The following is a 25,817-nucleotide window of genomic DNA, read 5'->3' on the forward strand; positions in this document are numbered from 1 at the left end:
ATATGTTTTTCATTTTCTGAAAAATATTTTCGTGGCCTTTGTATGGCTTTGTTGATAGGACAGCTTCAGACTTCAGCTCAAAATGGCTGCACCACAAGGGGACAGAGACATTATGCCCTTCCAATATTTCTCTCACCACAGAGTGACATTCACTCCCATTCAAACTTTCCATGGAGGGAAAAAAAAAGAGGTGGACAGTCGAAGCAGAGTTCAGCAGGATATTACATCATGGATTCTACTTCGACCTTCCGCCGCTTTTTTGAGCATTAAAACTGACCTGACGGGCTCAAAGGGTTTGGGTTCCGGTTGGGGTCGGCTGTTGTACATTTTGATGATCTCCCGGATGTTGGAGGTGGGTTCAGGCTGAGGCTTTACGAGTGGGGCTGGAACAGGTTTTTCTCTTTGGGTGTTTTCTTCTTTGGCAGGAGGTGTACGGGGACTTTTAACTGTGGGAGATGAGAGACAGAAACTATATCCAAATATTCCTTTATTACGAAAAATATGACATTATTAATATTAGTATTATTATTTGAACTTCTATTTTTCGTACCCTCAGGTTTGGGTGCTGGAGCTGGGGGTGGTGGACGGGGTGATGGTGGGGAGCGTTGCCGCTGCCTGGGTGGGCTGGGGCTGGCCGGCCGAGGCTTACGAGTTTTGGATTTACCTGGAGGACAGTAAAGGAGACAGGTGGTGATGAATGAGGAAGGTCGTCATTTCAGCTCACTTTCGACCATTTTGCAATTAGCAATCATCTCCGTCTTCTCCAAGTCACCACATTAACAGGCAGCGGTAATCGGCAGACTTAGCAGCAAACAGGAGGGTCTCATCTGTGCATACACAAGCTGACAGGACCGTCTTTTTTTTAATTCTCTATCGTGATTGGGTGGAATGGGCAGGGCGTTCAAACTTAACATTTAAGCAAACACAAATCAGTCCCACCATGTTCACATTCTTCAGCCTTCTTCAAAGTCAAAGATCCAAGGAAGGGATGTTTGTCGGTGAGAGGCAGTTGGAGAGTTTGGAGGATATTATGGTAAAAAAGAAGCTATTTCTGATAAATGCACGTCATCGTTACTCACCAATCTTCTGAAAGTACTCTTTTTTATCTCTGAAAGACTGCAGGTCCTCGGGTTCTGGCACGTCCTCTTCTGTTTCTGGCTGTGGCAGAAATGGACATGGTCACACAACATGAGGAGGAAACCAACTGACATCCGTGACTCAAATTTAGAGGATTCAAAAATATATTGTATACGGGAAATTTCATACTTTCCTTATTGTTAAAATTCTCATGCATTTAACCAAACCAGCAATGAGTGTATTCTACTAACAAGTGTTGCATGTGTGTGTCCATATATCTGATCCCTCTGTGGCAAAAGAACAGAGGACTGAAAATGCCAACATCAAGAATAAATAAAGAAGTAAATGACTCTGTAGATTAATTATTATATCATTGAATCCACCAAAAATATTATTCAAAATAAATGCAGGCAATAATTAATTTACAAAAAAAGTGATACATTGATTCTTCTCTTTTAATATAATTACTTACTTCAACATTTAATTTGACAATTTCCTAAGTGTATTTACTGCATTGTTTTTCTTTTGCATTTTCAGCCTGTTTCTTCCCTTAATCTTACTTGTTTCCGCATTATTGTTACACAGCAGCCATTTTCCTCTGACGTCACACTCACCGCGGGAAGCTCAAATGCTCTTTTTTCAAAACTATAATGTCAAACTGCTGCATTCCAGGTTTTAGGACATAAAAATCAAGGTAACCTGACAAATCATTCCACTGAAAAGACAGTGGATGGTGAAAATCAGTATCAAAAAACAGCAGAATTGCATATGTGATAATACATCAGAAAAAAAAAAAGCTATCATCAGCATTCAACCATTTCCTAGCTAACGTTACTGTTTGTTACATGATAAAGCAGGAAAAGCTTTAAAAAACACGCACATACTTATACAAGCCTGGTAGTAAATGTAAGGTATGGGAGGGCGTGTACCTGAACATACATACACTATAAGTACACTACAAAAACATGTGCCATGTTTCAGAGAAATACCTCTGGCACAGGCTTTCTGCGGCTGGAGGAGCGTTTAGGTGCGCTGTGCCGGGCAGGCGGGGGTGAGGGGGACTGAGGGGAGGGCGAGCGCGACTGGTCCCTGGACGACCGCTGGGACCGACGTCTCCGCAGCCTCTCCTCCTCCTGCTGCTTTCTCTCCTGCTCCTTACGCCTCTGCTCCTCCTTCTTCTGCTGCATCTCCTGCTTCCTCTGCTGCTCCTGTATCTGCTGCTGGGACAGGCTCGTCGCCTGCATGGTCATCTGCTGGGCCTGAAGAGGTGGAAAAGGACACCAAATTCCAGAGTCGGAGGAGTGGTAAGCGGGTGCTACGTGAGTAGTGCGCTAAGGTGTACTTCTCCTCACCATGAGAGCGGCCTGCTGGTTGATGAAGGCCTGCTGCGTTGCTGCCATCTGCATGGGGTCAGCAACAGGTGGGACGGCCATGGGCATCTGAGGCATCATCATGCCTGTGTGGGATTAGTGATGAAAGAATATGACACGCTGTTAAATGCCTTCGAATTAATTTGTCTGGACATAATAAGCTGCTTGTGTCATTGCTAATAAGTCCATATTCTTTGTGGTAATTATTCAAAGTATGCTTTTTTGTTTTTTCACCCCTGTAATTTAAGACTGTCCATTTTGTTGATAGAAATGCAATACTACTCTGTGCTTTAAAGTATGAATGTGTTTTCTGAGTAAACATATGGTTGGATGATAAGAAATCTGCACATCTAATGCTGATGACAGTGTGTCACCGTGTGTCATTTGATTTGTTTTCTTTAATCTTACTGCTGTTAAATAAGCTCTTTGTACGATTTTGTGTTGCCTCTGCACTGGCTGGATCATCTGGATGTGACGACTGATGTAGGGAGCTTACCTGGCATTGTTTGCATGGCTGGCATGGCTGGCATGGCTGGCATGGCTGGCATCATGGGATTTGCGCCATAGCCGGGCATCATTGGGTTAACCGCCCCACCTGAGCCGAGGAGAACACAGCAACGTAAAGATAAGAGGACTGAAAGATCGTCTCTTCTTCTGCCACTTGCTTTATGATACAAAGGAGACTTCTGACTTACCCATAGCATAGCCTGGCATTGTCATAGGCATACCTAAAAAAAAACAGGATTATCAGAGACTGAAAAATAAAAAAATAAAAAATAGACTATCAAATCTAAAATATTCTCCTGTTTGACTTCAGGTACAGTTGTATATTTACTACTTGACATTTTAGCCTACACATGCAGCTACCAGCTTGATTACTTTGCGGTTCTTAGTGTTTTCTATTTCTAATACTTGTAGCTTTGCTAATTTGTAGTTCTTGGTTATATACTGTTAAGCGTAACAGCACAGAGTTCACCAAAATAAATTCAAGCTTTTTGAAGACCTGTTTACCACATAACACGTAATGAAATAAAAGTTTCATGATCATACGGACCGAAGTGCAATAGAAATCCATTAACAACAGCACTACGGCAGAGGATCGTCGATCACCAACGTGTTACATACTGTGTTTATGTATTTTAAGATCTTCTAAGGTATTTTTAAAAGAAACCTGAACCCAAAGGTTTTCAGACTTTTCAAGCTGTTTTACTACCTTACAATATTTTATATTGAAACCATAGTGTAACCATGAACCACATAATTTGGACTGTTTGTGGATATGTAGCAGGAAATCCTGTTTTCATACCAGCTCCATACATGGGTCCAAGCCCTCCTCCTCCTCTCATCCTGTGGTTTAGCATGGCTACTCTCTCCATGTCCTACACACACACACACACACACACACACACACACACACACACACACACACACACACACACACACACACACAAAGTAATGCATTACATTGTAAGTGACATAGCAGCCGCAGTTTCTAGAAGGACAGCAGGAAACACAACCAGAGACTTCACACACTCAGTAATAAGATACAGGGAGAGATACCAAATCCATCAGAGACCAATGAGCACGCTTAGTACAGCCTTTGGTATAAAGCGTTCCAGGGACAGGAAAACACAATATCTACAATAATTACAGTTGAACTAGTTAAATAAATGTGATGACATCACTGACCGGAGGTCCTTGGTCCAGCACGGGGTCAAACAGGTGATCAACGTAGGCATCCATCTGTCGACCACGGCCTGAAAACAGGGGGGAAGACAGATAAGTACCACAAAGAATGTGGCTGGGCATGGACAGAAATACTCTTTAGTGGAACCCCTCCATCAACACTTGTACATCTGTGTGCACAGTGTGTGTATTCTGCCACCTTCAACTAAACAAATTAAATATGTTATTTTAGGAGTAACCAGTGTGGGGACACAATATCAACGCTCATAATAGATATTAAAACTTCTTTTTGATACAATGACAAAATGATCAGTCTGAAAAGTTATTCTGTTTCAGTTGATGAAAAACAGGTTTCATTCCCAGGTTCTCAAATACACAAGACCTCAGCTACCAACTAGCAGGTCAACATAGTGGGGCATTTAGCAGCTCAAGAGCAAAATATATCTCTCAGGAGCTGGTGGACACTGGTCACAGCTAGACAGGGTAAAAATGGTACTTTTATTTTCCAGGTGACCTGGAACACAACTTCAACTGAATGCTAAATCTTTTTCCATAAATCGGCAACTATATGCTGACTCAACATCATAATAAGAAAACAGGCACATGCTGTGTTTATAGCTTGTTGCACTGCCCACAAGTGGGCAAAAAAAATGAACTGATTCAGTTTTATTATTCATGACAATTGAAGAATAATTGATGCATATTCTCTGATATATTTTGACGCATATATTTAGGCAGCTGGCTAGCTGTGTAGTTAAGGTGACGTGTCCATTTCTAAACCTGCCTACGTAACGTAATTCTATCTCTGGAAGCACGTGCCTGCTTTACGCAGATGGTAACTGAACCTTAAGTTCGAACACTATAAAGTCACTTGATTACATTTGTGGATTGTGTAATGATTTGAGCACTTTTGACAAATAAATTAAACCTAATCTGTCCACATCAAAACAACAGAAGGCCTGCAAATGGAGCCCTGACAACCAGACACATAATATCAAGTCCAGTCCTGCTGCTACAGGCAAGTCACATTTGCAGGTCCATGCTCTCTGACTGTGAACATGTTAGATGGTAGTAATGGGTAACAGCCTCTGGGAGGCCTTCAGTATGTGCTTTAAAGGAGCAATGTGAGATATGGCCAGAACTATCACCAGCATATCACTAAGAGTAAAGGGCAACTGCCGCTCGCTATACTTTTTGTTAGTGAGCAACAGTTTGCTATCTCTGGCTGCAGCCACTTGCCGGAGCTAGCTGTAGCCCTTAGTGGCCCTATTGGAGTATTGCCTGAACCACTTCCTTACAAACACAGGGGAGGTCGCCGCAGGAAACAGTGCTCAGATCAACCAGACTCATGCTCATTGGTCTCCCAGTGAACACAGCCTCCAAGACTGACAGATGTTTTAGAAGATCAGGGATACAGTATGGAGGTGATTTACAGCAGCTCTGACATCAGACAATTGCCTATTGCGGTACAAAGGGGCTAGCCGGTAAGAAGTACACATCTCTGCAACCCAGCTGATAAACGTCTTTGAAATAACTTCAATGCTTCTTCACAATCTGTTGATGATGTTTAAAAGAATGTTTTTAATGTTTTAAAGGGTTAAAGAGTGGGCATGATTGTCAGGCTGTGGCTTTCGAAACTGTTAAAAGACATGTCAGATGCAGCACCCTCAATTCCAACATCAGGAAGGAGTGGGGAAAGAGGGTATTGGATGCTGTTTAAAGATCTAATAAAAATGTAACTGAAGCGTGACATTGCAGCACCTACCTTCCTGTGGATAATCTCTGCCCCAGGGCCGGGCCTCAAAAGGAGGCAGCCCAGGAGCTTGCATAGGAGGTGCAGGTGGGATGGAGTCATCCAGATCTGTAACAGGCCTCCTATAAGGACAGACAGAGACACATCGATGTGTTGGCACGTTTTTTAGCACAGACCTGAATTGGCCCATGAAACTACTGTAGCCACATTGCTTTACCTGTCTCCCTGGTTGCTGAAAAGGTAGTCAGAGTGAGTAGACGATGGAGTCCCGGGTGGTGGCATTACTTCAGCTTCAGCTCCGGCCAAAAGATCCATGACAAAGTCCGAGCCAGCCAGGTCTGACCAGCCATCATCATTAAGAAGTGACACCGACCAGCCGTGCACCGCCTCCTGAACCCCTCTACAACACACCAACACACAGGGAGAGGAATGAAAACTCCTATCTGTAGCAGGATGACCCACTGAATATCAACATGTCGAAACACTAAAAAGTAGAGAGAGATAAACATACTGCATGTTCAGAAGATGTAGAGTACCTGAAATGAAGAAGCCAGGAGGCCAGCTGCTCCCCTGTGGTCCAAGACTCTACTTCGGTTGTCAGCTTTTCATCTGAGAAAGATCACCAAAGGCTCGGTATAAGTGTTTAACAGCAAACATTCTGATGTCTGATGTTCCTTCAGAGAAAGTCTCTTCAGTCGGTCTCACCGTTGAAGGTGTGTACATCCAACAGCATGGTGCCCTTCCTCTGGTTGGTGGTCCACTCCAGCCTGGTGGGGGGGTAGATTCGGGCAGTGGGAGCTGGGAGCTGCAGAGATGTCAGCAGTTTGTGTTGGCACAGTGAGCGGTACTCCCCTGGACCCTGGTCAGACACATACCTGCACACCAAATAATGCAGACTGAGTCAAGCGATTTAAGTGTTTTTCAGGCAAGGTTAGTAACAAAATGGCTAATCACTCTATGGCAGTGTTTGGCTTGTGACAGTATATGCATCTTCCACCCGTGTTCTCTACTGTTATTTAACATTTTTCTCAAAAGGCCAACAATAAACCAGTAGGATTACGCCTAACCATGGAAGGTTTTGCATTTAAAGCTGCACCAAGCTGCATTGGTTTTTCAGACCACTACAAGCAAAACAATCATGTAGCTGAAACCACTTCCTGTTTACAAATCGGGCATGTAACAAAATTAGCATTCTCTGGCATCATATTTCGACCCAACAAAGTCAAACTTTCACTTTTCTTTCAAATTGGTTTCGGTTGTCTATTAGCTAACAGAAGTTACCATAAGCGAGTAGCTCAAACCAGAGTATGTTGAACTGAATGAGGGTGAACAAAGGTTGGTTTTATAGCCACACTAAAATGCCCTCTGACTCATGGAGCTGGAGATGCCAAAACTTTTTAAGTCATTTACGGAAGTTGCCAAAAAATACCCACAATGGCACGAGAGTGGCAGTACTTTTATTTTGGGTATCTACTGGAAAATGTTGAGTTGATCAGTGTTATGAAATCTGTCTCTTTGGGGCCCACGTCCGGAAAGCCCAGTCCACTCTGTCGCCTCTCACAGGCCTGAGCAGGCACTGCCCACCGTGTTTGTGCATTAGCTGTGCTGGTGTCTTCACATGGCCACGGGGGGCGTGACTGAGAGCTGTGACTGTATAGATGTGGCATAACAAGCTCATGGAAGTCCTGACAGCTCGTTCGAAGGCACACTTACTGAATATTGGCTACGCAAATCTTTCAGTGGATTTACCCTTCGACAGTTTTTATGCAACACTTACATGCTTGATAATCATGAAAACCTCACTTTCTACGATATGGGACCTTTGTTTTAAATGCCCCATAGTTAATATGCACTGCAGCATGACTTTATACCATGAGTATTTGGCGTAGTCTATAAAGATGCTACCTCACTGACAGGTTAATCAAAGTGTAGCACCTACTTGAGCAGGGGTTTGTCAAGCATTGGTGAGGGAGTGAAGGCACTGAGGCAGCAGACCAGTAGCAGCCAGCCCCTCAGACTGTTCTGCACCTCCTGTGGGCCCGATGTATAGTAAGCCAACTGGGCCAGGATCTCATCCCTCAAGGCTGGCTGGCTCTGGCCCTTCTCCACTATGTAGTTCCCCAGCATCTGCTCCTGCCAGTCAGTGAGGTCTGACTCGCCTGTAAAACGCAAGATCTGAGGAGGGAAGGATTGAAAGGCAAAAATGAAACAAGCGAGAATAAAAGCGATCTGCTGCAATTTCATGTAACGCTACGGCGTCCGTATACCAGTTTGTAAATCTCCAGGGCAGTTCTGGCATCTTCAGGCTCCAGAGGGGTGAGGGGTCTCTGGAGGGGGTATCCCTGAGGCTGGCACCATGTATCCTGAGGAGAACACAACATTAGACAAAATATACAATCAGTTTACTTTCATCCATCTAAGTGTGAGGATGTCGTGTGTTTTTGTATGGTTATTGTCCAGAGCGATATTAAAGTCATGCTTTTACAGACATGAAAGGGCTCCAGACTCCAAACTTTTTCCAGTAGAAGCAATTGTGTCATGCACTGCAATACATTCAGATCTATTCCATCTCAACTGCGCTACTGATGAATACATTCAATATGTAATAAATACAACATTTCACTCGTCTAGCGTTTTACTTCAGTCTCTCTTCTGAGCTCAGCTCTGACTGAACAAAGTTCAAGCACTGCTTTAACAGAGAGGGATGGAAAGCCATCTACACAACAAAGTCTCTCATTTCTACACCATCAAACCATTGCATTGTACAAGGAAAGTGGTCAAATTAAGCGTTGCTTCCTGATGTGTTTCATTCACGTCATTTGACGAGTGAATGAAGTGCACCCTTTCCCAGGTATTGAGGGGTATCAGACAAGTGTATAATAAACGATGAATATGTATTTTGTGTGCTCCAGACTTGCTCACCTTTAACATGGACTTGGCATAGCGAGAGAAAGGGTATCTGTCTATATCCACAGGCAGGGTAAGCCGGTGTTCTGCCTTCACCTGTGGAGGTGCTACCTCTGTGACCCCTGAACCACGCTGCTGCCCTGGTGGACAGAGATGGGAAGACAATCACAAACTGACAAAAAAAAACAAAAAAAAAACCAATGCCAGCAGAGTAGTTTTATCAAATAAACACTCGAGCAGAGCTTTAATATGAGACTGACCTGCTCCACTGCGAAGCCTGGCTGACAGCTCAGCAGGGATCTCCAACATCCCCACATCCTAACCAGGAAAACAACGTAAAGCAACTGTTACAGTACGGATACCACAAGAAAAATTAGGTTGGGTTTGAATCTGAATTTCTGATGATACATTACAGTACCATCTCTGTAACACGGGATTAAATCGGTCATTTTATTCCCTTACCATTCCAGAAGAGATGGACTTAGTCTTTGTCACCGCCTTTAGTTTGTTTTTCTCGTGATATTCCTGAAATGGACACACACACGTACACAGACGGTTAGTCAATCATGCTGCTTGTCATATCCTGCGACCAACATTTCATACACCTCAAGACACATTAGTCCTTGACTTAGTCTCCTTCACCTGAGGCTTGCTGCTGATTCAGTGTGTAACTCTTCCGATGAGTTATCCTCCTGTTATTCAGGTACATCGAGCGCGCTCAACACTTCCACATCTCAGCCCAGTGTGTTCAATCAGAACTATTCTTAGATACACATCTTGTTATATACTCCTGCAACACCCACAGGCCTGTTGCCCCGCCTCATATGACAGTCCACACAGTTCCAAGAGTCCAGAAGGTTTGTTTTTTATCAGGAGGTTTACTGCTTACAGAAAGGAGCTGCCTTAGTGTGACGCTATTCCTCCCAGTATATATGTAGTCAATGGTCAGTGGTTGTTATTATTGTAGTTGGTAGTTTGTGCATCCTATGTTCAGAGGCTGTGTCCTCTCTGTGGCTTCCAGGGTTTGAGGTCTGACCTATGGCACTTTGCTGCATGTCATCCCTCCTTTCTCTCATCCCGTCTCCTGTCACCTCTCAAGCTCCTCTTTCAAATAAAGCCATGAAGAGCCAAATGGAAATATTTGAAAATAAATTTAAAAAAAAACCAGAATGGTAAGTAGTTACTGGAAAGTGCAACAAGGGTGTGCACACATATTCATGCAGCAAACACTTAAGTAATCACATTCATCAAATAACTTAAGAGAATGGGTCTCTACAAACACACGGGCAGCCCAACCCTGTTCTACCTCCACATGAGAGGATTTATAATGACTGACTTTCCTAAGTCAAACAATTGTGTCACCATAAAGAGCAAATCAAGCCACACTAAATCATTTCCTAAAATGTTAACAGCAACAATATCATTTGGAAAAAAAGACAAAAATATTTCAGATTTTTCACCCAAAAAAACCCCCCAACATTTGACAATGACAATTTGACAATGACATTGCATACAACAAGACGCACTTGAAATAATTAGGATTGATGCTGAGAGTACTTCACAATAGAGACAGAAAATGTACATCTACTGTATTTATCCACAGTTAGGTTATTGCCAACAGTTAACAGCGGTCAGCACGCCGCCTTGGTTCCGTCCAATCACAAACAAGAAATGCCGTCCCACCTTTTCCCTGATCTGACATGTCACATTTTGTGGGCTGTTATTTTGTTTTGTGAAATATCATCAGGTTTTGTAAAATGTTGTCGTGTCTTGAACCTCAAGGCCACCACAGAAATAAAGCCAATCAGCTGAGACAGTACACACACACTGTATATCATCCAGCTATTTTCAGTATTGGAATGCAAACCTTGTGGACTCTAGTTTTGGGGTCACCAATCAGAATCCCCATATTGGGGATCAGGGGATTTTTACCTCCACTGGTGAACACAAACAGACAAACCCTCCTCATGCTATGTGACAAAACCTTTGCATCCAAAGGAAATCCAATTAGACACAAGGAGACCCTGCAAACTGGACACAGGCCTGTAGAGGTGAGCACAGAACCTTCTTGCTGCTCTACTCAATAATCATATAGATTGCTATGGAATTTTTGTACGAGCATTCATGATCCCCAGAGGATGAATCCCTTGGAATCCCTCTGTGACCTCATGACTTTTCATCTTATATGATCTTCATCTTGAGAGAAGGTTTGAACATAAAAAGAACTCTGAGATAGCCACTGTTGTACTCCCTTAGCCCTCCAAGCCCTGGACAATATTTCCCATAATGCCACCCTATAACATATTATATGAGGGCATCTCTGTCTGGTAAAAACTACCCAAGATAACACTGATGACATTGCTGTGACATCATCAGGGTTATTTCCTCAGCCTTTTAAAGCTCCTCCAGAGCCACAGAGGATTTATGAATAAAAGATGCCAAAAAATAATATAATATAATATAATATAATATAATATAATATAATATAATATAATATAATATAATATAATATAATATAATACAAAATAATATAATATACAGGGTTAGCAGTGCTCATGACAAGTTGATTCAACTTGATGTGTTAAATCAGAAGAGTGGCCTTTTAATGACTGTAAAAACTGCCAGTGTTCCATTTAAACCCAGTTAAACATCACTGTAATATTGCTCTTCATATATGAACAGTGTGTGATTAATCTGTCGTATGCAACCACATAGTTAAAAGCTAATTAGACATTATTGTATGTTCAGCAAGAGGATGTATAAAGAGTGGAATTGAATGTCATTCAGCTCCGCAATAAATATGTACTTAGTCAAGCTTCATCTTTCACATCGTATGAAAGGTATGAAGGTAGTTTTTCATTTCATGATGAGTCTAACTAGGCTTGAACAGCTGACACAGGCCATCTGTGAGCAGAAACCTGACAGCTCCTCTGTTCATAGTCCAAGCCTCATAAAACAATAACACCAGCTAAACTGACAGAATGACAACTGCAGCGAAGGGAAGACAAAAAGAACGAAATGGTCCTCCTCGGTCGCAGCAGTGGCAAGAAAAGAGAAGAGATGAAACACGCCGGCACCCGCTGAACTCGAGTGTCTCTAGACTGTTTTGAAACATGATTACAGACCACAGACACAGACATGGAACAGACTGCCACAGTCCCTAATGTCACGATACTGAGGGTGTAAACTTTCTTGAGTTAACTACATTAAAATGCTGAAAGAAACATTGTTGCGTCTGATCTGATGCAGATGGGAAGTAGGAAGAAGAGCAGCCTACCTGTTAGAGCTGTGGAGCTGGAAGTCAGACAGACAGGTTTCAGAGGGCGGAGAGAGAGATGCAGGGCTGCTTCAAATTTCACTGAGAGAGGTTGAAGTCCAAGACCGGAGCGTGAGGCGTAAGCAGGGTGTGTGTGCGTGTGTGTGTGTGTGTAATACATGATTAATTCAAGATAAGAAAGCTAGTTAGAGGAACAGGATGACATTTTATGAAGGGGCTGTAATACTCCTGAGGAATAAATATGTACAGGACCAAACACACCCCACACATCGTTTATAATCACAAGCAAGTCAACAGTCACACATGTACTACTCCAGCTTTCATTTCTCTTTGTATGAACATACAGAGTCCTAATCCTACGAAAGGAAATCCTCCAAAAATCTTGATCTTAAAAAATCTCCTGTAAATCTCCATTTATATCAAACACACTCCACACTTTCAAGTGCTTTACAGAAATTAGTAGAAAATGATCAGACAAATTCAAATAGCCTAAACCAAGCAAACCACTCACATAAAACTGAAGTAAATATATTGAAATGACTCACACAATCAACAAAGTCCTAAATCCGTGCAGCATAATGCAGAAGGGCAACAACATATCGGGGCTGGTTCACTCAACATTAGATATCTGTTTCTGAGATTTCCGCCTCAACGTGACGAGGGGGAGCTCAAGTTGCGTTCAGAAATGACATTCAATTCAACAGCAACACTTTTCTCTGGAAAGTGTGTCCACTGCGTTCGATAGACAGAACTCACAGTTGTTGACAGTTTTCATTTGGACTATTCATTCAGTAGGAGACCCACTCAAAACTGTTCAGTACAAGCTCTGTGGATTATCCCGCAAAAGACACTGTTTCTCTGACGCTGTTAAATCACTGAAGTAACATGTTGGCCTCTTGTTAACATGTTAGCAGACATTTGCTTCTTCACACATCCACCAATCACAGAGCTATATTTGCATGTTTGTGTCCAGCTAGTATGAGTGATGTCGCATTTCACTGTATTAAAAAAAGACATCTCCCTAACATAAGAGTGAAAGGGAACAGTCATTTGAGTCTGAATCCAATCTCAGACTGGAGTGAGATTCACCAAGCCGGACTAAACCATCATAAACACCAACCACAGCAGTGTGGTGGCGCCAACAGCGAGCAGATCTGTTTTGCAGCCTGGTGCTGAGCAGAAAATGCACAGTGGTGTTAATAAAGGGTTTTTTCGCTACATTGAAAAAGAAACCGGCCGGTGCTTAGGAAAGGGCCGATACATTTCCAATCTGATTAAACCAAAACTGTAAAAGCTGTAGAGCTGAGGGGAACTGCATCATTAATGGAAATGATCTGCAGAACTCGTAAGACTTCTAGAGAGAAAAAGAAAGGAAGAAATAAATACATTTGTAATAATAAGGTTGGTAAAGAAATCACCGGCATTCACTGAGGGTAAACAAATGTCAATAGATGGAAACTGCGTAAACCGACCACTGACACAGTACAAGGAGCTCCATGGCTGAAGCCACCTGAGAGAAAATAAGACAGAAAGGGGGATCTTAGTAAAAAAAAACAAAACAACACTTTGACCCCAAAGGTGAACGTCAGAGCGTTATCGCTGAGAGGGCATGGCCATACGTTTCCTATTCCACCTCACAGGCCGCTGAGTTAAGCTGCTGGTGTTGTGTAAGAGAGATCTGAAGCAAAGATTTATAGCACAATAAAGTCAGCAAACAGAGGGTTGCTACGACACCCAGTCAAGACCAAGGAGTGGGAATCTCTCTCTCTCTCTCTCTCTCTCTCTCTCTCTCTCATATCTCTCTCTACCTTCCTCCAATGGCGCCTCTTGATGGTGTTCCTGGTTATCATCATCACCGCCCAGAATTGGGTGAATGACTGCCTGAGGCGCTTGTAGTACTTCCTAGAAGAAGAGAGGGGGCAGCGACACACAGCACAGAGCACATCACTCTCTGACCTGATTTCAACCTGCAGGTGAAAAAACTAACTCCCCTCCTTTCCCTCTGTTCCTCTCTCATTCATCCTTCACTATACGGACACATTTTCACCACCATCTCTCCATCTCCCAGTTTAAGTGAATGAAAATGCTATTGCACTTCAGTTTTGAAGTAATTTAACATCTCCATTAGGACACATTAGGGCTTCCTGAGTATCAAAGAATTTAAACGGAACAAATGATTAATTTCTTAATTAATTAATTAATTAATTTGAATACACTCACATTTTGAATATCTTAAATATTCAAATGTTTGCATTAATCACTACAATTTCTCAACAAATGTTCAGGGAAGTCGCTATTTAAGAAGATTTCTCACTAGGGGAGCTTTCTTTAGTAACGTTGGTAACTTGCAAAGCTTTCATAATGTCATAGTAGCTCCTTCAACACTGAAATCTGACATTTGAAACAGGCAAGTGGCCATTTGCAACACAGGATAATGTTTTCCTGTTCATTTTCAGGAATCACAACCGATGCCATGCATGAAAATACAGCAGGGGAGAAGTTTAATGGCTGGAAAAGCTTGCATTTTCCACTGAACTGGAGTTTGTTATCCACCTTTTTATTCTACTATATTCTGTTTAGATTTTATATCAAGAGTCCCCCCTTCCTTCTTTTTTCTTTATTGGTACTGTGCTCATTCTCTCCACTTTTCCTCCCTTCTCCTTCCGTCTGTCTCTCTGTCTCTCTCTTCTCTTCTTGTCTTTCTTCCTTTCCTTGCTTAATTTCTTCTTTCCTTCTATCATTCATTGTTTCTTCCTCTGCTCTTCCTTTACAGTAAGTACTTTTCAATTAACTTGACTGCACTTTACTATATAAGTTGGATTTCAGGACATGTACAACAGTATTTGTCATTAAGAATCGTAAATAGAATTAAGAAAAATAAGCTGAACAAGAAAAGGGAAAAAACACAACAGAGAGCATTCGTGCTACATCTGGGGTGAGGGTCATTAATAATGACTCTTATGTCTCCAGATGCAGCTTGATATGATACTCTGGTAGCCTCTCCTCTCTGCCCTCCCTACCTGGCCTGGTGTCCCCTGATGTGGCTCTGGATGACGATGGCTTTCTGTTTGAAGAACTTGAAGTTCCTCCTGCACAGGAAGCCTCTTATGTTCCTCTGGATGGTGACGGCAGCCCAGGTCTGGGTGCTGCTCCACTTCTCCTCCAGCTGCTGGTACAGAAGCTCCTTGAGGAACACCTACCACAGATACAAACACACACACACACACACACATATTAAAACATGCTGACACGCGCGGTCAAAATCCGTGTCACAAACTGGGCGTGGAGGCACCTTGGTGAGTCCCAGCTGGTACTGTCCCTCCTCGGTACAGAACGTGTCCAGCAGAGCCACCGTCTGCTCTCTGTCTGACGCCACAGGGAGCCGCTGGGTCAGGAGCACCCCGTATCTGAAACGCAACGCTTCCTTTAACCTTGTGTTTTTCCAAATTCCTGTTCATTTCCAGAGATCAATGCATTTATCTTGCTGGAAAAAAAAAAAATCAGGTGTATTTAGGTGGTTTTTGAGAATGAGTCATTGAGGTACTGTAACTATTCTACACTAGTTAAATGAATACATGTACGTGAACACATCAAGGAAATATCTAAATAAACCTTGAAGGAGTGATATGATCGGGATGGGCGGTTGAAAAGTGTTATCTTATGATTATGTTATCTTTTGGCTTCTCTTTACACAATCAAATCCATATCAGGATGAAACCATTTTGACACATCTGTACATATCTTCAATGTCATATTCTGTTTTAATGGTGCAAATGAAGAAATTCATATGCTGCATTTCAGAACTGACACAGAGATTGCAATGTGATTGTGATTAAATACACTGTGGTATTCTCCTTTTGGTCAGATCGTTGTAATGGTGCACGTGGGGCGGCGACGTGCGTTTGCAGTACCTCTCAATGAAGTCGGCGTAATGTATTCGTATGGGGAAGCCCTCTTTCCTGATGTGGATGGTCTCCAGCATCCCAGCATGCCTCAGCTGACCTGACACATAGTCTATGTCGAAGATCCCGGGAAGCTAACAGAGGACACGTGAGACACAGTAGATGGTCGTACGCCGACGCCCGATGTTACGATAGTGGTCATCATCAGTGTAAAGTGTCGAGCATTACCTTGACGTAGTTTGGCTTCAGGCAACGGACAAAAGTGGTTTTGCATCTAAGAGTTAAAGAACATTGACACAGATTATTGATCAGGAAACATGATTAACCTTAGACCTACAGCAGCATGTGACAGCTTTTTTATAGCACTTGGTACCAAAAAGAGGCATTACCAACTTCAGGCATCTGGAATGAGCACTAACCAGTACAGGTTTATGTGTGGTTGACATGTTTCCATCAAACATCCTGATACAAATAATTCACACCTGTATGATGTGTCACTGTGGAGTCTCCTGTAGAACTTCTTTCAGCGATGATTCACACCAGATGAAAACATTACAAACTTAAACCAACTATTTTTATTCTCATATTTCACTCAACAAACCACAGCTGTTTGATTTTAAACACATGTAATCAAACTGAATACCTTCAAGTGACACACTTGGACCTAGGGTTACGGTCTGTTTTACCTCTCCAGGCGGGTGGTGAGTTCGGTCAGAGACTGAAGGAAGTGTGAGGCAGCAGTGGAGGGCTGCTGGCGGAGACCCTTCCCTCTCCAGCCCAGCTCTCTCTGCTGGATGTAACCATCCTGAACCTTCCGGAACAGCTCAGACACCATCTGACAAACGTAGTCATGTGAGGAAAACGCGCACATTCACAAGTGAACTGTCAAAATGTGTTAAAATTCAATAGATATGGTTTTGGAGAAAACAATAAATCATATTGATGCACGTCAGCTTCAAAAGTGATCATAACAACATCTGTTATTCCCAATTAGAACAAAAAAATTCCCAATTACAAAAAAAAAATCTCATAATTGCAATGCATCTGTGTGAGGACACACAGCACATGAAGGCAAGGCAGGTTTATTTATTTATTCATTTTACACATTAAAGTGGGTTTTCCGGTCTTGGGGAAATCTACTTCTATATCATTATATTATATAATATCATAAAGCCTCAAGTTGCATTTTGAGCGATATAGGCAACATAATTTGATCATGAAAAATCATTTTAAAAATGTATGTGTGTGTGTGGGTGTGTGTGTAGAATATAAAATGTTACATCTCTGGTTCTGTTTGTCATGACTCCTGTTTTGTTTTGTTCTTGTGTCTGGGTTTTGGTTTCTTATATTTGATTTACTTCTTGTATCATGTCTTGTGTCTTGTTTTGCTTTCTCCATGTCTTGTGTCTCGTTTTGCCTTCTCCATGTCTTGTGTCTCTTGTTTTGATCTTCCATGCCCTCATGTGTCCTTTAAGTTCTCCCCTCTGGCTCCCTCTGTCTGTTGTCTTGTTCCCTCCTGGTCTGTTCCTCTGTGCTCCTCCCCCTCATTATCACACCTGGTTTCCTTCCTCCTCTCTCCTCACCTATGCCTCGTCATGTCGTTAGTGTGTGTGTGTATTTAGTCTCTGTGTTTCCTTCACTCCTCGCCCAGTCACTGGATTCTGTCTTGTGGATTTTGTCTTGTGCTTTTTGGATTCTGTCTTGTGGATTTTGTATTCTGTCTTGTGGATTTTGTATTCTGTTTGTTGGATTCTGTCTTGTGGATTCTGTCTTGTGCTATCTGTTTGCTGTCTCCTGTCATGCTCCATGCTCCATGCCCATGCTCCATGCTCCATGCCCATGCTCCATCCCAGTTTGGTATGTTTTGGATTTTGATTTCTGGTTCCTGTTGTTTGATTTGAACTTTGATTTTTGATTTGTACTTTGTTGAACTGCTTTATTTTGCTACTTTGTTTAGATGTTATGTTGTTACTTTGCCTTGTTGCCTTTTGTTTTGCTTTTTGGCCCTGTTTTGTCTTCTTGTGATTTTCGTAACAGCTTTAATTAAAGCGCGCCTTTTGTTCTCCTTATCCTTGCCTTGGTGTATAACTGCATTTGGGTCCACCTTCCCCTTCCATAGTTTTCCCTTTTACCCCAACGTGACACTGTTCTATTGATCTTAACCATTTGTTTCCATATTGCCATTCAGCCATTACGTCACGTCCTTGGAGGCAATTAATCAGATTGCATGCAGCTTCCTCTGGAGCCACAAAAGGCTTTATATTACATTTCCCATTATGCAGCAGTGCTACGTAAAAACTGTCTACACGCTTAATTGTGCACATTTGGTGGAGATATCCTTTGGGAAAATACATGTAACAAACAAAATGGAAAAGACACGAGAAAACATGCTATTGCAGTTCATACACAGCATACAGACATGTTGTACTTCTGCTCACATTTGAATCCGTCTCTTTATTTTTACTTTTCGTATGGTTTGATCTCCCATCTGTTTATCTGTCTACTGTCTCGAGTCCATTAATTTGTTAGTTATCCGTAAAGCACTTTGAACTCCACTAAACTCAAAGACACTACAGTTTGAATGACTGATACACAAACGTGTGTAATTTGACTACATAATGTAATCAAAAGCAGAGGTTCAACTAAGGCTTCTCTGTAGCCACTGTACACATTTAGCAAAAGGCTCATCTCAGCACCCTGAACGCATCTCAAGGCGGTCAGTTCACCTTTAAACGACTCCTGGCGAAAAGCTCCAGCACTTCTGTCCTGAACTGGTCGTGGTTCTTATTCAGGAAATTGTGAACCTGGGAAAAGAGTATTTTTAAAAGTTAAAATACAAAATGCTGCTGCTGCACAAAGCGGTGTGCTGTGCCCAATACCTGATAAGTGACAGCTCCAGCATAGTGATAGACAGTGAAGACTGGCAGTGGGTTCTTGGGCTTGGCATAGTAGGGACTGTTCCCATGGTGGTAGTGGCACTTCTGGAGGAAGGTATGGTCTGTGGCCTGATGGGAAAAAAAAGGAACCACATCTAAACAGTAGCAAAAAGACACATACATTCACTACTTAATATTTAACACTCTCTCACACAAAGTCAGCTGTAGAACAACATGGTAACAGTGTGTCATAACTTTTCTTCAAGTGTCTTTTTGTTTTCAAGTGACAGATCAGGGGTTAGGCATTTAGGTGTGAGGATTAAAGTGTGTGTGTGTGTGTGTGTGTGTGTGTGTGTGTGTGTGTGTGTGTGTGTGTGTGTGTGTGCACCTGGGGAAGGCAGGTCTGGTCGTCCAGTATGCGGAGGATGCCGTGTGGTCTGGAGGAGATCAGCTCCAGACAGGAGTGGAAGTTCTTGAGAGGCATGGGATACCACTGGATCTGTTCTGTACTGTACTCCTCCTGCAGGACGCACACACACACACAGTAACATAGCAGACTGCACTCAGTTTAAGTGTTCGAAGGCAATTGCTAAAGCTGCTCTTTTGTCCAGATCTCATTTTCAAATTTTACCCCGACTCATGCAGTCAACATTGATGGGTTTTTCATTATGACATTTGCAGTGTGCTGTCTTCAGCTGTGCTGATTTCTCTTTTGTCACTGTGGCAATGCTGGAATTATCATAATAGCATTTGCCAGTTATTTAACGGAGATGGAGCATCACTGCTTCATTTACCTGTCCATTAGCAGTGATTTGTAGGCTGACATTATCAACCAGGGCTCCTACCTGGATGGTTGGCATTGATATTAGAGGAACGGTAATAAGTTCAGTAACTTCACTGCTGTAAACTGCTGCAACACATGCAGTCCTCTATCAGTCATTACTGCAGACTCAGCGTTAATGGGAAGCTGTGGAGCCGGAGTTGAGGAGGAGTTTGAACTACTGCCAGGCAGTGTCTTACTTGTTATACAATTTGAGGGTAAATTGTTTTCTCACTTCCTAATAAGTCCAAAATGATTACCGTGTACATGTCATTTATAAGGGTAATAAGTCTAACTTGAATATGAACAATCATCCCTGTAGTTAAGAGCATAAGACAAGTTACGTGTTGTGGGTTTTAACATTAAACACAACCTGTTTTTATGAATTTTCTGAATTATCAAATGACTAATCAACTATTGATAAAGCTTTTGGTCACAGCTCATAGGCTATTTAGAAATAAAGGCTTAATGGAACGATGCACCCTGTTAGTCGATCTACATGGATCTTGTGTACAACCGACTGACCTGCTCCTGGGAGATCACTGCCTTGTTGACGAAGTGCTGCAGCTGCTCGTTGGCAAAGTTGATACACAGCTGCTCAAAGCTGTTCACTCCGAGGTCCTGTGGGAGAATGCAGGAGCCGTGGCGTCACATCCGACATCCCAGAGCGATTGCTCTGTTGTTTTCAAAGTTTTCAGATCTCAGTCCACGCAGGACACCAACCTCAAACCCGTAGATGTCCACTATACCCACGGTGCTGTCCATCTCTGTGGGACTGAGCCAGTCATTGATCTGCTCCAGCAACCAGTCAAACAGCACCGAATACAAGGCTTTGGCGATGGCATCTCTGCAAAATATGTGACAGTGAGGAGAGTGGTGTGTGCACCTTTAAAGTTAAAAGTTAAAGGTATACAAATTTGCATGTGAAAAGGAGCTTCTACAAAGCATGATGGGTGGACAGATCTCTTAGCTCTAGGTTTATTTTGCTTTGAAGGACGTATCTGCTAGTTGCACATCCAGCCACACCTGCATTTGATGACACCCTCTTACCTAGATTCTATGGCACTTTCCACAGACAGAGGGCAGTAGATCCTGTCATAGGTCGTCTCCTGAGGATGAGACAGCTCATCAGCTCGCACATGTGCAGAAACACGGATGGTAACAGGCGCACGAGAGGCTACTGACTGTGACTCTGTGAGTGATGACGGTCTGCAGCGCCTCGGAGGGAATCTGCAACAAACAGCCGACCCTCCTGGCCTCGGCTTCGCTGAAGATGCGAGCCACCTCAAACGACTCGCTCTGAAGCAAAAACACCAACTGATGTATGATATCAGAGTCTGATCAGTCCAATTCCCACTCTCTCTATCTCCCTCTCTTACGCACACGCACCTCATATGAGCTGAAGCACATGTTGCCGAGCTGCAGGATAGAGGAGAGGATGGCCCAGACGGTGGAGATCTGATCAGCATGCAGGCCGATGGTCTCAAAGCACTGAACCAAAAGCTGGAAGTCTTGCTTGTCTTGCTTGCCCTTCAGTTCACAGAGACCACCCTAGAGAGAAAAAACTAAATGTGCGACATGTATAACAAATACAAAAGGGGGAGGAAATATTGTAAAAAAAACAAAAAACCAAAAAAAAAAAAAACAGAGATGAGAGTAGTCTGAGTTCATTGATGAGTGATGTACTTGGTTCAGGTAGTAATAGGTCTCGGCTCCTTGCAGGTAGAGCTCCTGTTTGTCCCAGTCGTTCAGACCTGCCAGCAGCTCATAGAACACGTGGTAGTTCCTCTCCTCATTGGCCTACGAGGGAAATGAGACAAGACCTCCAGTGACACTGAACGAGTTCACGACTTCTGATGACCATCTACTCACAGCAGAAATTAGCTTACCAGAAACAACAGCTTAATGAAAAATACTTCTGCGCACACATTAGTGGCTTACTTACACTCCATGCTACTAGGAAAGGATGAATAATGTAGGCTCTGTAAGCCATTAAAGGAAAGAGTCACCCAAATATGACAATTCAGTCATAATCTCCTCACACCCATGGAAAGTCAGCTGAAGTTCCGTAGTCCAAAGAACATTTCTGGACCTTCATAGCAAAACAGCGTTGCAGCTGAAGTGTCTTGAAAAGAAACACCATACAGCGTGCTGCAAGTCTCAAGAGGTCACAAGATCCCAGATTGCAAGCAGAAATCTTTCCTGTGGCTGCTCAGCCAAAACCGTTATTGTGCACCTCATCGGCGCGCATACTCGACTTCACAAAGAGCGTGTAGATAACGTCTCTTCAAATCAATATGGCTGTCCACTGGAGACTTGGATGACAACAAGTCCTGGCTACTTCAGCTGTTCGGGAGAATGCTACAACACTGTTTTGCTGTGAAGCTCCAGAAATGTTTTGAGGACTGTGAACCTTCCTTCGACTTTCCACTGGCAGATAATGACTGAAGTTTCATTTCTGGGTGGAGTTTTTCTTTATTCAGGCACAGTGGAAAAGTAAAGGTGACCATTACAGTTATGGCCATGTATGCTGCAGAGAAAGAAACAGCAATGTCTGTAACAACTTTCATGACAATCCATACAACATGTGTCCAGACGTTTCACTTTGAATCCAAACACGTCAACTTACTGGTAGCACTTGACGAAAAGTTAGAGGATCACCAATGAAAATGGACATACTTAATTCGTTGAGATAAAACTTTGATCTGTTGGTGGTGCTGGGTGGAAAGTCGTGGAATCACAAATCAGGATTCAAACTCTGGGGATCTTGAACATCTGTACCAAATGTTATGGCATTTCCTCTAAACCTTTGTCACATTACCTCAGTCAAGACAGAGAGAGAGATTTCATAGCAGTCCGTTGAACATTTGCCATGATATTTCAGTCTGGACTAAAGCGATGGACAGAGCAATCAGGCAAAAAGCCAGTCACAAAGTTGTTTACACAAAGACAAATTGGATAGCAGCCCTACGAACGCTGTACTGTCGGTGCGAAAGACAATGCGATGTGTTGTTTTATTACCAAAGGTGTGTTTGAATCGGATTAAATTTGCTTCTCCAGCAAGTGGAACATCGTGGATTCCTTCACGACGTCTGTTGAAAGCACGCGGCACACCTCACTCAGTATTCTCACCTGAAAGACAACCCTGGACTTCTCAAGGAGATATTTCGACAAAGAGGTCCCTACAACGACCCCACTGTCAACCCAGATGAGAAAACAGTTGACAAATAAAACAGCTGCGACAGATTCCATTTGCGGGAGCAACACAAGGAAGACACTGTTCCTCAGAGAATATCGTTAGGTTGACTCACTGGAGAATGTGGATGTGGAGGTACTTGCCAAAGCGGCTGGAGTTGTTATTGAGGATTGTCTTGGCATTCCCAAAACTCTCCAGGATGGGAAAGACCTCCATGGGCTGGTTGAGGAGGAGAAGGACAGAAATGAAATCAAGACCGAAATGAAGGGAGGACTGGAAGCTCCACCTGCCAGCACTCTGCTTTGTTCAGTGAAGGTGTTCCCCTGTGCTTTCAGTGAATTACCTGTCGCAGGTTGTCGTTTCTGCCCTGATACATGGAGCTGAGGTAGTGGACTATCAGCTTGGTAGCTTCAGTCTTCCCCGAACCACTCTGCCCACTACACAGGGAATATAGATTACCTGAAGTATGACATCTTCTTAAAAGTATTTTTGTACATATGATGCATGTATAAGGTAACTGATGGTAGAGAGATGACATGCTACAAGGTTCCTCATCTTCTTGCAAACCAGGGGTGCTGTGGCTCAAGGTTGGCACCTTAACCCCTAAACTACCAAGGCATCCAATGACACTGCTTAGTCTTAGATTTATACTTTGTTACGTAAAAAATTACAATAATTCGACAATGATGCAAGCAGTGCTGTGACGCTGCGATGTGTTCAGTTACATGCTAATGTTTGCATGCAAACACGTTAATGTACTGTGACCCTCATGTCTCTGGGCTCTTCAGGTGGAGCAGGCAGGCTTGCTGGGTGGAGCAGCAGCAGGGCAGCCCTGCAGCGGCCTGCCTGTCTGCTTTATCCAATGAGCCCAGAGACACTCCGACAGTGATGAGCATCTATGGAGGACAAGTAACCTCATCAAGGGCAGCAGAAGACTGGGGCAGAGGCCAGGAAGGACACTTTGTTAGATCCATAGTTACACAGCTCAGAGAGAATAGAAAGGAAAAACTTTATTGTGATGTTGCTCAGCAAGGTAACGCAAAAGGATTGTGAGGTAACCCAAAAATGACTGCGAGGAAACTAGAAAACATATTGCAAGGTAAGTCAAGACTAGTCCTAAAAAACATTAGGGCCCTTTGGGGGCTTTGTACAATAGTGTTCCTAATTGATGTGTTTTTAATTGATTTTGGACTGTGTTTAAGCACTGTGACACAGAGGAAGAAGATATATCACGCGCTGTTACACCCAATACCTGCTAGTAAATGCATTCATTGTTGGCCTGAAGAAAATAATCAGACAAAAGAGGGCTCATAATTTAAAAAATATATGTAGCTGTCTAAATTATGATTAGATGGAAAGGAGCATTTGTTGTTAAACCTGAGGCAGGAAAGAAAAAAAAACAGAGTTTTGCTAAACATCATAGAAATATACCATCAAACTGATGAGGTCTGTGTATTTGTCAGTACCTTATTATGATGCACTGCTCCTGTGAGGAGGCTTGAGACTGACTGAAAGCAGTGTCAGCTATGGCATACACATGGCTGAGGCAGAGAACAACAGAAAGCATCACTCATGATGAAATGATGAAATTATTTCAGAGACACTTGCTGCCTGTTATGACAATATGTATAATAAGAGAAAGTAGAATAAGGTACAACAGTGTGTTTGCTCACGGTGGGTTTCTATGCTGCTCGTTGCCCTGGTATTTCTGTCTGAGCTCCTCTGTGTAGATGGTAAGGGGCTTGAAGGGGTTAATAGACAGCAGCATGTTTCCAATGTAAGTCTGGAAAAAAAAGAAAATGCAACAGGCGTATAAGCTCACTGTAAGACAATTAGCCATGGTGGGAGTAAAAATATCTGAAAATGTAATTTAGCAAAGAAGTACAGTTTAAAGTGAGAGTGCGGAGGTTCACTCTCAGTCTCGGATGCACATATATCACATGTATCACCGAAAACTATTCTTGACTGTAGCTAGCTTCCATTAGCTACTTCACCATGGAACCAGCGGCCCTATTAGCTGATTTGAGTTTGACTGGACCACAACACAGCCCAACATTTCGGCTGCCTCCCAGTGGACATGAGACTGGGACTGATCACAGCATCTGAGGCCAACAGACGCCAGTTTGAAGACAGGGGATACAATACAGAGGTGATTTACAGCAGCTCTGACCAGGGCCTAGAATCCTTTATTGGTCTATCACCTCTTGTAGTCTAAAATGGTATAAGTTATAGGACAGACTGGAGCTGACTGGTTCATGCCAACTTCAGTGGACATGTCTGCAACACAGCAAATAAAATAACACCACTGTTTCCTCACTCTGCTGATAATGACACATTAATTATTTTAATGGTTTCAACTAAAGAAGCGTAACTTAACATTTTCGTGAGTTTTTATTTGAACTGCTTTAAAAGGCTTAAGAGAGCATGAAGTCAGTCGTGTAACTTACATAAATACAGTCACGGTGGAACCTCTTCTTCAGATTCAGAAGGACAGAGCTTTCGCACACCTCTCTGAGAACAGTGGACAACAGGAAAAGGTGCATATTTATACTGTACTGTGGGCACTGTGTGTGTGTGTGTGTGTGTGTGTGTGTGTGTGTGTGTGTGTGTGTGTATGTACTCACTCAAGCTGAGACAGATCCTCCACCTCATCAACCTCTATAAGTCTCTTGCTGCCGGGCATCACCACCTGAAGAACAGACATGATGTCAAAACTTCAGTCCCACCACGCTCCAGTTAGGACCATAAACTTCACACAACTTTGCTCCCATCTTCTCTCCACAGCAACCCTCTTCTCTGGCAAACATCTCACAGTCACAGTCTACGGTCAAAGCCCTATGCGAGAGTCCTTTATGGTTTAACATGTGTTTGGGTGATGCACTTCGCTGCTGCCAATGGTCTGGTCCACTCATTTCCTCTTCCCAGCAGGTAACCAATCCACTGTGGAGCAGGG

At 42.9% G+C, this 25,817-nt stretch overlaps 1 protein-coding gene across 1 annotated transcript in view; it reads right to left on the reverse strand.

Annotated features, from left to right (window-relative positions):
• myo15b (myosin XVB) overlaps positions 1-25,817 on the reverse strand; it is a 42,445-nt gene that overhangs the window by 10,816 nt on the left and 5,812 nt on the right. The window contains exons 3-42 of the mRNA XM_037082583.1: positions 25,489-25,553; positions 25,312-25,375; positions 24,538-24,647; positions 24,331-24,405; positions 23,208-23,301; positions 22,980-23,083; positions 22,801-22,864; positions 21,355-21,468; positions 21,058-21,219; positions 20,854-20,967; positions 20,719-20,777; positions 20,392-20,515; positions 20,194-20,289; positions 19,237-19,368; positions 18,852-18,977; positions 18,699-18,776; positions 16,659-16,807; positions 16,201-16,246; positions 15,982-16,106; positions 15,363-15,477; positions 15,091-15,266; positions 13,879-13,972; positions 9,256-9,318; positions 9,054-9,111; positions 8,809-8,933; positions 8,154-8,249; positions 7,826-8,061; positions 6,592-6,761; positions 6,423-6,495; positions 6,104-6,286; positions 5,899-6,008; positions 4,137-4,204; positions 3,754-3,826; positions 3,143-3,175; positions 2,944-3,042; positions 2,430-2,533; positions 2,067-2,336; positions 1,080-1,158; positions 551-664; positions 278-446 (exon numbers count right to left, since the gene is read on the reverse strand). Of these exons, the coding sequence (XP_036938478.1) occupies positions 278-446; positions 551-664; positions 1,080-1,158; positions 2,067-2,336; positions 2,430-2,533; positions 2,944-3,042; positions 3,143-3,175; positions 3,754-3,826; positions 4,137-4,204; positions 5,899-6,008; positions 6,104-6,286; positions 6,423-6,495; positions 6,592-6,761; positions 7,826-8,061; positions 8,154-8,249; positions 8,809-8,933; positions 9,054-9,111; positions 9,256-9,318; positions 13,879-13,972; positions 15,091-15,266; positions 15,363-15,477; positions 15,982-16,106; positions 16,201-16,246; positions 16,659-16,807; positions 18,699-18,776; positions 18,852-18,977; positions 19,237-19,368; positions 20,194-20,289; positions 20,392-20,515; positions 20,719-20,777; positions 20,854-20,967; positions 21,058-21,219; positions 21,355-21,468; positions 22,801-22,864; positions 22,980-23,083; positions 23,208-23,301; positions 24,331-24,405; positions 24,538-24,647; positions 25,312-25,375; positions 25,489-25,553 (4,409 nt within the window). The remainder of the gene's footprint in view (positions 1-277; positions 447-550; positions 665-1,079; positions 1,159-2,066; positions 2,337-2,429; positions 2,534-2,943; positions 3,043-3,142; positions 3,176-3,753; positions 3,827-4,136; positions 4,205-5,898; positions 6,009-6,103; positions 6,287-6,422; positions 6,496-6,591; positions 6,762-7,825; positions 8,062-8,153; positions 8,250-8,808; positions 8,934-9,053; positions 9,112-9,255; positions 9,319-13,878; positions 13,973-15,090; positions 15,267-15,362; positions 15,478-15,981; positions 16,107-16,200; positions 16,247-16,658; positions 16,808-18,698; positions 18,777-18,851; positions 18,978-19,236; positions 19,369-20,193; positions 20,290-20,391; positions 20,516-20,718; positions 20,778-20,853; positions 20,968-21,057; positions 21,220-21,354; positions 21,469-22,800; positions 22,865-22,979; positions 23,084-23,207; positions 23,302-24,330; positions 24,406-24,537; positions 24,648-25,311; positions 25,376-25,488; positions 25,554-25,817) is intronic.

Source organism: Acanthopagrus latus, chromosome 20, assembly GCF_904848185.1.
Source record: "Acanthopagrus latus isolate v.2019 chromosome 20, fAcaLat1.1, whole genome shotgun sequence".
NCBI lineage: Eukaryota > Metazoa > Chordata > Actinopteri > Spariformes > Sparidae > Acanthopagrus > Acanthopagrus latus.